Source organism: Mytilus edulis, chromosome 13 (genome assembly GCF_963676685.1).
Source record: "Mytilus edulis chromosome 13, xbMytEdul2.2, whole genome shotgun sequence".
Classification (NCBI taxonomy): domain Eukaryota; kingdom Metazoa; phylum Mollusca; class Bivalvia; order Mytilida; family Mytilidae; genus Mytilus; species Mytilus edulis.
In genome coordinates this window covers 66,062,185-66,074,358 of record NC_092356.1, presented here as the reverse complement: position 1 = coordinate 66,074,358, position 12,174 = coordinate 66,062,185, and the positions used below count along the sequence as shown (strand labels likewise).

Sequence of the window (12,174 nt, the reverse complement as noted above, 5' to 3'; positions counted from 1 at the left end):
AAAACGGTTAAATTCAACGAGTAGAAAATTCATTAATGCATGCAATAAACAATTAAGATGTGGATACATATCTATTTATGGTGTACATTAATAATGAAGTTTCGTCGAAGTAAAAAACTGAAAATGATATGTGGCCAATTTTTTCATCAAGACTTTAGATCAATGATAACATGGTCTTAAGACAAAGAATTGGAATCTATGAAGGTTGATTCCAAAAATATCTGGTTCTACATACTTTTATATTAATAAAGTACAAAAAAAGCTTCTTCCGGTTTACACAAGGTCACTTCTGGTTGTTTTTTCAAGGTTAAATGGTTTGAGACCTTTTGCCAAAAGTCTCATGGCTTTGTCATGTATACATATGAGGTAAAAGCAAAGTTCAAAATATAGAACGTCAAATTAAGCTTTGACCTTGAGATCAATTTGAAGGTCATTTGGTTAATGAGCTATATCACCATACACGTAATTTTAGTTACAAGAGGGGAGAAAACTCCCTTTTACGTTCAACGTACCCTTGCAATCAAAATTAACGTGTTACGACATGTTGCAACTTACAATTTAGTAAAAATAATTTGTTGATATCTTACACGGTTTTTTGGGAATAAGTGAAAATAAGTCAAATTCATAAAATTACATTATGACCCTGACCTTTGACCTTGACCTAATTTTAATTTTTATGGACCAAGGACTTCAAATCAAAAGATCCTTGGTCTCTATTACTTATGGTTTACAAGATAGAAATTCATATCACTTATATCAAATGCATTAGTGGAAATAACTCTCATATGGAGCGTTCATATTGCTTCGGTCAAAATAAGAAAATCATGCGAAGGATATAACAAGCAATTTTATAGAATAAATTTGTCGTAATCTTTTACGGTTGCGAAGGAGTAGTGGACACAAGGAAAACAGTGTTTGGGGAGATAACTCCTACAAAGAAAAGTATTCTGTGGCACAGGGTATTTAAAAAGTGCATAAACTGTACGATATGATGTACCAAACATCTAAGCGACATATTGTGAAACAAATATTTATCGCAAGAACAAAATTAGGCGGAAGAAAAAAAAAATAATCAAAAAAAACAATTGTTCTCTGAAGGTCTTCCACCAAAATCAATGTATTTTAATATTAAAGTTTTAAAATTTCATTTCAATCGTCAAATGATAGCTTATTGTATGCTGATTCCAAAAATATCTGGTTTCTATACATTATTATTTTATATAAGGTAAATAATTTGTTACTTCCGGTTTGAAAAATGCTACTTCCGATAATATTTGAATATTTACTTGACACCGATTCCAAAAATATCTGGTTCTATATACTTTTATATTAATAAGGTACAAAAAATAGCTACTTCCGGGGTTTTTTTCAAGGTTAAATGGTTTGATACCTTTTGCCAAAAGTCTCATGGCTTTAGCATGTATACATACACTGACATATGAGGTAAAAGCAAAGGTCAAAACCTAGAACGTCAAATTAAGCTATGACCTTGAGATCAATTTCAAGGTCAGAAACCAACTGAAGGACCTCAATTCAAAAGACCATAGGTCTTAATTATATTTGGTTAATGAGTTATATCACCATAAGCGTATTTTTAGATACAAGAGGGGAGAAAACTCCCTTTTACGTTCAACGTACCCTTGCAATCAAAATTAACGTGTTACGACATGTCGCAACTTACAATTTAGTAAAAATAATTTGTTGATATCTTATACGGTTTTTGGAAATAAGTGAAAATAAGCCAAATACAAAAATCAGAATATGACCTTGACCTTTGACCTTGACCTTATTTTAATTTTTTTGGACCAAGGACCTCAAATCGAAAGATCCTAGTTCTCAATCACTTATGGTTTACAAGATAGAAATGCATATCACTTATATCAAATGCATAAGGGGAAATAACTCTCATATGGAGCGTTCATAAGGGTTTGGTCAAAATAAGACAAATCATGCAAAGGATAAAACGAGCAATTCTATAGAATAAATTTGTCGTAATCTTTTACGATTGCGAAGGAGTAGTGGACACAAGGAAAACAGTGTTTTGGGAGATAACTCCTACAAAGAAAAGTATTCTGTAACGCAGGGTAAATTTCAAAAGTGCATAAACTGTTCGATATGATGTACCAAACATCAAAGCGACATATTGCGAAACAAATATTTATCGCAAGAACAAAATTAGGCGGAAGAAAAAAAAATAATCAGAAGAAAAACAATAGGTCTTTCCACAGAAATCAAATAACAAAACACATAAAAAACGAATGGACAAGAACTGTCATATTCCTGACTTGGTACAGGCATTTTCAAATGTAGAAAATGGTGGATTAAGCCTGGTTTTATGGCGCTAACCCTCTCACTTTGATGACAGTCTCATAAAATTCCGTTATATTTACAATGATGCGTTAACTTAACAGACACAATTAATAAAATAGTCGAAATATAGGTACAGCAGTCATTTTGTATACATTTTGTTTTAAAAAGGCTACCAGTGTCTGGTTTATATGAACCTATAAGGTCACCATTTTTGAAGCACAGAAACTACTTCTGCATGAGCAGTTCATGCAATATCTCTCGCATATAAAAAAGACATTTAGGCATCATCAGAGAATACAATATGATCCACTTACTTAACGATGATTTAAACTACATGGCCGACACTCGGCTAACCGAGAGACTGGTCGGTTAATCTATATTGAGTATGCGGCTATATCGGCGGTTGGTCTGTTAATCGGATTGGCTAAAGTCTGTTAATCAGGTGTTATCGAGAAAATCAATGCAAGTTCAGTATGTTTCATTGTATAACCTTTTAAATATATTTTTATTGTGAAAATTATTAATGTCTGACAAAACAATTCAATGTACTTAATCCAGTGGTATTATTATTTTTTTCCTAGCTTCGATAAAAGGCGGCTTACTCATCAATAAATGTTTACACATTTCACACACACAAAATGTACACAAATTGACACGTTGGTTGAATTTACTCGTGTGCAATATTTTGTGAAAACCCCAAAAAGACAGGCATTATGTTTGTTAACCATATAAATATCATTGTGTGAAAAATCTACACGAAAATCTGTATGTTGGTGACATTTATCAATATGTATTTAAAAACAGGTCTGTTAATGGGTCGGATGTATAAACACAGTTTGTTAATTGGTCTTTTAAGAGTTATGAATGGCAATAAATTATAATTGTAGTGCTATGTTGGGTGTTGTCGGATCAAATGGGTAGGCTTAATCAAGACGAGCGTCTAAAATATACGGAAACAACATATGAATACTGACACATAAAATATACGGAAACAACACATGAACAATGAACAATTTTGACAATAAAAATTGAAATTTGATAAAAATGGTTTCAAAAAGTATAATATTAAAGTGCTATTAATTCGATCCAAGAATGGTCGCACATATCATGTGGATTCTGTTTAATTGGCATTAATGACACCAATTTGCCATCTACATTGGTAACCAGTATATAAATCCGCGACAAACGTCGTAATGTAACTAAACATCAGTAAGTAAAATATATTGGGATGCTAGAATATGAAGAATAGAAAAAGAATAATGAGTAAGATAAATAAAATGTAGGGAAAAGTGACATAACAATTTAAAGAATACAAAAATAAACAGCACCCCCAATCCAGATCCTCATGGTTTACACGAGAATCTGGATGGAGACGCAGAATATAGAATAATAGACAAGGACAGTAGAGACGGATGCATTGATAAAAAAAAGAGAGAAAAAATAATAATTGTTTTAGAATACAGACATGAAACACCCCTGGGTGTCTAAACAGTAACGGATTGCGATGTACTCAAATTGGTGACAAATGCTAGAAGTTTACATGCAGATAACTGCAGTTCTCCTCTGCACATATGTAGAAAGGAACTAAACACAATAAAATTAATTAAAACTTAGATAACCAAATGTAGCTGCATTCACTCCTTTCCATTTACTTCTTTAGAATGATTTGTAAACAATATGTAATTAAGTAATAGAAGATAAGAAGCAACTGAATGATGCTGACGAATGAGGATTGAGGATTGAACGTCCAGTGACAAATACCATGTGCATATGAGAACGACAACACGTTATATGTACCCCGTGTATTAGAAAGACAATTTTAGTCGGATTGTAGAACGTGCTACTTTGAACAGACACAAAAATTAAGGCTGATTGAAAACGTTTATAATAAATTCATGCATATTCCAGCGGCCAATCCATATCACGCTTTATTGTCCTTCCCTACGCCTAAATCACCCTGCTCTGTCGCTCCGTAATTCTCTTATCAAGGTTTCAAAACGAGAGCAGGCATTATCAGCGACGTCACAATGTGAGAGGAGAAGTTATCAGTGACGTCACAATGCGAGAGGAGACGTTATCAAGCTTGCTTTCGTCAAGCGTAAAACTGTCTTAGGGATAGATAAAAGACCAGAAATAGAACGATAAACAGATAAATGAGTTTTCTTCGTATAAATATCGTAAAATATTAGCCGCTCCACTCAATGTGAAACTTTTTAGCTCACTCGCCAAAAAGGTTCACATTATGGCTCGCGGCTGATAATTTACGATATCAATGTGTAGAAAACCCGATAATCTATACATATTGAAGTGACACACCCTTCAATTAAATGCAAAGAAAGTCAAAAGAAAAATACTCTTACTAGAAGGATACTGTTGCATCGTATTGTCTGTTTTTTACTCAAGACCATCTCATTGTTAACTTTTTCAATGGAAAAATACAAATGTAGCAAAACTATTGTCGTGGCTAAATAACCCTTAACTGACACAATTTTAATTGTCCAACCCATTAACCGACTTTATTCCCACAATTTTCACTATATTGCGAAATTTCACGTTACATGTATATTACAATTATGAAATATTTACTAGTGTCAATTTATTTTTTAGAACCAAAGTACTATTTTGTGTCTTTTAAATGATATCTAAAATTAATTGTTTCGCCTTTTATAAAACAATATGCTATGCGTATAAGCATAGATACTACAGACCTGCGCGACGCCTTTTAGTTTTAGTGAAAACTGTGCAGACAATGAAATGTTTTTACAGGTGGCAAATGTTCTATGATAGATATCATTTTGTCAGACACTTTTCTTTTTTTGATTTGTTTCTTATAATATGCCAAAAATCTGTATATTTAACAGAGTTTGACATTACATTGTGCGTTTTACTCTTTACATATAACCAACCCGATTAACAGACCAACCGCCAATATAGCCGCATACTCAATATAGGTTAACCGACCAATCTCTCGGTTAGCCGAGTGTCGGCCGTGAACTATACAAAACAAATAAATAGCAATGTTTTCAGTATTTTTTTTTTAAATACGCATATTTTTTTCTGAAAACGTTTTAGAGAATAACAATTACTGAACACTTTTGGGGAGATAAAATCAGACACGTTTGGGCGATTAATGATTAGACGGACACTTTAAGGCGTAATGGAAACGTTTTGGAGGATCGGACATGCTTTTGAGAATGTTACATATGTAATAACGGATGGATTTTTTTTTTAGATGCATATGAAATGATGAATTGAATTAATACTCTATCTAGTCCATTCAAATGTCAAACAATATCATAATGGAGTAAAAGAGTTATAAACATTTACCATTTACCTCACAAATATTTTTCGGTTTCGGTATCGGTATCGGTATCGGTATCGGTTTCGGTTTCGGCATCGGCTTATGCATTTGTTATGGTGAACATGTCTAATACACAAGTTACTACACTTTTTTGTCATTGAACAAGAGTTTATTGGATGCTATCTACATTTGTACTATAACTTACTTTGCCAATTTCTCATTTTCATCTTCTTTTAATTGTATTTCAGCCTTTAGTTTGGTATTTTCTATTTGTAATTCATTTACTGTATTTTCTTTTTCCTTTAATCTACAATAAAAAGAAATCCATTTGTGTAGGAGCACACAAGTCTAGAAAGTTAAAAGTGGCGCAACCAAAATTCAAACTTGAACTGTTTTTGTGGTATTAAGAATTGTTGATTAGCTTTATCGCATTTGGTTGAGGCAAACGGAAACGAAATAATTTAATTATAGAACCTAAACCAAACATTTCGACTTTGTCTATTTGTAAAGGGACTCTTGAACGATAAGATGACAACACAAAAATTCAAACTTGACCTTTGTAGGTGGCAATAAGCATTGTGTATTAGTTTCACAACATTTGGTTGATGCAAATAAGAGAGAACGGCAACCAATTTCGAAATGTATATATTATGGACAGACGGACAAAAATAAAAGGCAAACTCTCCGCTATGGTGCATCATTTTTAGTTTTAATTTGTTGTCCGGATTTGCTAACTCTTTATCGATTTTTTACTTTTGAACAGGAGTATATAAACTACCGTTGCCGTTATTTGTTGTGTCCGTTACAATATCTTCGCTTATTCTGACATTTTTATTAGAATTTATAAAGTTGTATGAGATGACACATAGAGATCATGTAAGGAAACCAGAAGATAAACATAACATCCATGATTGTCCAATAACTCCCCACTCCCCAAAAGAGGCGTTGTTTGTAAAGTAACTGTTTTTACAAAGTGTAAAGTAACAAGGTGCGTGGCTCATGTGGCTGGCAGTTTATTTGTTGACAAAAAGTATACAATTTAATTCTAGATAACTGTGATACATGTATAATATATTTTCGTGATTTGTTACAATTTTCCACCAGACGATCACCAAAACCTAGTGAGTGTAAATGCGTTTGTAATTGTATACACCAAAACCTCCGAGTTTTCTTTTAATTTTGAATAGGCAATTATTGGCTGAAATGTTTACAAAATACAAAAACAGGATGACAACGAAGAACTATTTTAAATCTAAACGTATACAGAGACAAACTGGTGTGATAATGTGAACATGGGAACAAATTAATTTTATTGGTCTTAAAAATAGGAATATGACAATAGTTTTCCATTCGTTTAATGTGCTTGAACTTTGAATTTAGCCATTTGATAAAGGACGTTCAGAAATTTCCTTAGGGTTCAGTATTTTCCTATTTTACTTTTTTCATTACTTGCCTCATTTGGAATTTTTCATCAATTTCTTCAATGACTGATCTTCCAAAACTACTCGGATGGAAAATTGCGAGTTGACGTGGGCAAGCTAGTGGATCATCAGTCTCTTCATCATTGATTTTGAAATCTGTTTGAAGAGCTTTAAAGTCTGTGAGAAAAATGCAGTCATTCGTTTCTTGCAAAAGATTTTCAAACTTCAATAAACTATCCGCTGATTCATCATGGCGTCGTTGGAAGAACACCCTTTTATTAAGTAAATTTTGGTTTTCAATGTCTTTAAAGTCACATGCAGTTGTCATGTGTATTTGTTTAAACCGATCAATGATCTCGTGTAATTCACCTGAAGTTATCGTTACTTTTGAAACATAAGACTCGCAGTCGGACTTTATTTGGACAGAATGTTCCGTATCAATGGTTTCAAGTTTCTTCTTGACTAATTCAACTTTCGTTTCAATCGTTTCCATATAATGGATAACAGTTTGTCGACATGTATCTGCAATAGTTTTAATCTTTTCAGTTTTATGTTCATTGTGGTTACCTGTCATACATTCTGCACATGTGAGACATTCACATTTACTGCAATAATAAAGAAATTGATTCTTATGAGTTTCACAAACAGGTTGGGGTCTGAAAACACGATTTCCTTCCTTTTGAATATTTGCCACCTTGTGACTCTGAAAACTTGGAACTTTATCATGTACATTCTGTCGACATTCAACACACAAAATCTGATGACAATCTTCACAGAATAAAGCTGCTACTGCATTGTTGCAAAACCCACACTTTCCCGCTGGAACTTGAGCCATATTCATGATATTATCTACACGTATCTAACTGTTATTATTACAATATGGCGTATCATACTTCCGATCAACAATGCATGACGTGTTATTTAATAATTTATAAATAGCTGCTGAACAGAAACAAGATATGAGAAAAACATGAAAAACGTATAACTTAAAAATAAATATTTGAACTTTTGAACTAAATAGAATGTCAAATATCGTCAAAATATCATTGTCGGTCGTAACATAGAATCATACTTTATTCTTTTTGAAAGATAAATTCGGGTTTCCAAATGGTGATCTATTATCTAAAAATAGGTAGATGTGTTATAATTACTCTCCAATAGGTAGTTTCCTAAGTCACCAAGCGAAGTTTGGAGACTTGTTGTTTTCGTTTGTTCATTTGTACATGGCAGTTAAAAGACATCAAAAGTCATAGGAACATATTATTTACTTATGTTTTAAAAGGTAAAACCTGTCTACCTGTATATATCATGTATATGGTAGCGAATTTAATTTTGACAGTTTAATTTATAATTATGTAAAATGTCTTTCTTTTTAATACATTCTCGTAAAATTACATTTCAATAAAAAAAATTATTTGAACGGTGTCCAATTTATCGGTATCTTAATTAGAACCGCCCTGTACCCCATCTTTGGAACCGTCGGGTTCCGCTCGGTATCTTTAGAACCGCTCAGTACCCCATATTTGGAACCGTCGTGGTACGGCTTGTAATTAAGTATATAAGGGGTCAGAGAGATCAAGGAGGAATTGAGATGTTAGTTAAAAGAGTTGAGAGGACAGTTAGAGAACGAGAGGACAGTGATATTTTGTTTAACTTAGTGAAATCAGGTTTATTGTTAAGCTGTTTTATATGTTAAACTGATATTATACATTATGTGGTTTGTTTTTCTTTTGCCATTTGAACATGGATTTAAAGTAATTTACGCTACCTCAAAATAACACATCGAGAAACAAGAATTCATTAAAGAAAAAACGACAACGCTACGTATAATATATTACTTTTCACAAAAACTTTTCAATCAAATATAAATTGCAAAGGTGTCGATATGCCTTGATGTGCTCTGATAATACCGTTGTAAAACTGGTAAAAAAGGCGAAATTTATTATTAAAATCAGATTCTTATCACTTATTATTGTGGATTTTCGCATATCATATTTTGAAAATAGTTCAAAAATTAATTAAAGAGTTTAAATTCATTATTAAAAACAACCTTCGAGTACAGACAAGTTGCGATCTTTTATTGACAAATTTGTTACGTTTGGAGGACGTTTTACTACAAACTATTGGCATTCCCATAGGAAAAAATTGCGCCCATCTTTTTGCTGACTTGTTTCTTTATTCATTTTTGGACTGTCTGACAGCAACTTTTTATGAAGAAAAAAGAATATACTTTAACTTTATTTTCCGCTATATATAGATGATGTTCTCTCACTAAATAACTCAAATTTTGGTGACTAAGTTGAACGCATCTATCCCAGCGAACTATATCTTGACTTACATCTAGATATTGACATTAAGAGTCGGTTGAAAACAAAACTTTACGACAAAAGAGATGAATTCCTCTTCTCAATTGTGAACTTTCTATTTCTATGTAGCAACATTCCAGCACCGCCTCCATACGGAGTATATGTCTCCCAATTGATTTGATATTCCCGGGCTTGAATGTCTTATCATGAGCTCCTTCCTACTCAAAAGGTCTATTAAACAAGATTCCAACTGGTGAAGTGGAATTCATTCCTTCGTTAATTTTACCGACGTCATCACGAGCTGGTTGACCGTTATGAAACATCCGTTTCGTAGATGATATCGGATATGTTCCTTATGTCATAGCTGCTATACCGTTCCCTTTTCACGAATATGACCTACATAATTGAAATATTTGCCGTGTTTGTAATGACATGAGCAACAATATTGGTGCCATATGTGGAGCAGGATCTGCTTACCCTTCCAGAGCACCTGAGATCACCCTCAGTTTTTGGGTCATTGGGGTTTCATACATTTTAAAAAGGACACCTACTAAATATATTATCTGAGAAACGTACATTATCACTTAAACTTAACATTGTTAAATGATCAAAGAAGAGGTCAAGGTAAGATAAATACTATCTGACGAATATGTAAGTCTTGCAAAGATCTCATATATCAATAAAAGTAATATGTGTTATCGTATTTTCCACAACTAAACGTGTCAGAGAAAATGTTTAGTGTTTGTTAATGTTGTTCGCATTTTAGTGTTTGTCATGACTTTGCTTGTTTTAATTTCCATTGCATTTACAAGGTGTTTTTTTTTACCCTTCAATAGAGCCTGATGTTGTAGATTTCTTTTTTTTTTAATTGAAAATTAGGAGAAATAAAGAGTTGTTTCAACAGACATACTTGTAGATTCAATCAGCATCGTTATACAAAATATATATAAAGGTCGACAGATAAAACAAGAACGTTGGTGTTAACATCTGGACAATGTAAATATTCTTCTTAACTTTTGATACCAAAAACTTCATAAAATCCTCAGATATGATGACATATATAGGGTTTGTTAGATTTTCTAATACAGATTCAAAGATCAAAGCAGCAGTACGCAATGTCTTTATTTCGTGGTCAGACTTGTGTATATTGAAAATGTCCAATCCAACAAAGGAATAAACATTAAACCTATTATGTTGATAAGTAGGAACATCAATATGGATTTCAGATGTTGAAACTAATTGGAGTTTAACAGTCATATTAACTTAAGTTGACGGAGATGATATATATGTGATACGATTAGTTTTTGCTGTTTATATATAAAATCCTGAATCTATAAAAAATTGTGTCCTATTCCTAATTACCATGACCAGAAATATGATCTGATCTGTACAAAAAAGGGCAACATAGTTAGTATACCGTTGTTCAAAAGTCATAAATCGTTTGTAAATGTGCTATTATGTCGATGTCGTTTTGACTGAGTGTGAATTTACATGGCAGGTGGTACTTTTATTTCAACGAAATCGGTATTGCTCCTTTTTGAGTTTATTCGATTCTCTTAGTTTTTAATCTTTTATTTTTTATTAGGTATATGTTTATCAACAGCGTTAAACTAGTCAAGGATCTTTCGGATATTCGTGCTCTATAAAGAATAACACAAGTTAAGAACTGGACAGTTGTATTTTTTGTACTTCACTGAATGATAACGTTTGATTATGTCATGTTTAATTGACTTTCTCTTTTTCAATGTACCTTGTTTTACCAATTCTACACAATATGAGGTAAGGTGGACCTTTTTTTTTCTTCAAAATTTATATTCTATATTCAAGTTCATCCAAAACTTATTACGAAATCTGGGTGATGTTTGTTTGCTGTAAGACAATAAAATTGAGAATGGAAATGTCTGTAACGGATATTTCTCTTCAAAACATCAGGGACAATTTGTAGACATTTTGACCACTATTTTTCTAAAGTCTCTGTTTTCTATCTATAATACATGGGAACTTGACATCTTTAACAAGAGGCTCACGAGTGCCTGATATCGCTTACCTGCAATTTCAGTTTCAGGATTTTGACTTGTTTCCACATCTTAGTATACTGAACATTTTTGCCATTTACATTTTCTCTCCATTTATTATTGTCGAGCCTCTGACTTTAGTCGAAAAAGCGAGACATAGCGATCCTACATTCCGTCGTCGTCCGCGTCTGTTCGTTCCTTCGTTCGTCTGTCCCGCTTCAGGTTAAAGTTTTTGGTCAAGGTAGTTGTTTATGAAGTTGAAGTCCGATCAATTTAAAACTTAGTATACATGTTCCTTATGATGTGCTCTTTCTAATTTCAATGCCGAATTAGATTTTTGGGTCTACTGAACAAAGAAAATAAAAGTGCGGGTGGGGCATCCGTGTACTGTGGACAAATTCTTGTTTACCTATGCTTTAGTGTAAGTGTTGTCTGTTGTTAACATTTGTTCATTTCTGCATAAAGTTGGATGTAAATATCTTCTTTTTTTTTCTAATTGGATTCAAAGGTGGCTCGAATATCTCCCTCCATCTTGGAATGTGAAGTATTACATTTTTAAATTTAATTCTTAAATGGAATGTGCAAGTTTTGAGAGGAGTATGTTATTCATGTTTAAGACTTCTAATGTTATATTTGCCAAATAATGGAATGCCATATGTTCATGTGGTCGGAGTTTTGATTTTGATTGATACTAGGGTATATACTGGCATAATATAAGATATGCATAGATAATTCTTCCTTCAATTTGAATGTAAGGAAGTTTTTACTTTAACTGGTGGTTTGTATTTTTATTTAAGATGTGTATAAGGTCAAGGTTTAAA

The 12,174-nt window shown here is 32.6% G+C and overlaps 1 protein-coding gene across 1 annotated transcript; it reads right to left on the bottom strand.

Moving 5' to 3' along the window:
- Window positions 1-7,039: 7,039 nt before the first annotated feature.
- Window positions 7,040-7,867, bottom strand: LOC139500472 (E3 ubiquitin-protein ligase TRIM50-like). Its single transcript, XM_071289210.1, has one exon. It carries the CDS (start codon window positions 7,865-7,867, stop codon window positions 7,040-7,042), a length of 828 nt encoding a protein of 275 aa, XP_071145311.1.
- Between the last annotated feature and the right edge of the window lie 4,307 nt (window positions 7,868-12,174).

Bases quoted from the DNA above. Each gene is read 5' to 3' on its own strand.
- LOC139500472 (XM_071289210.1), bottom strand. From the start codon at position 7,867: ATGGCTCAAGTTCCAGCGGGAAAGTGTGGGTTTTGCAACAATGCAGTA.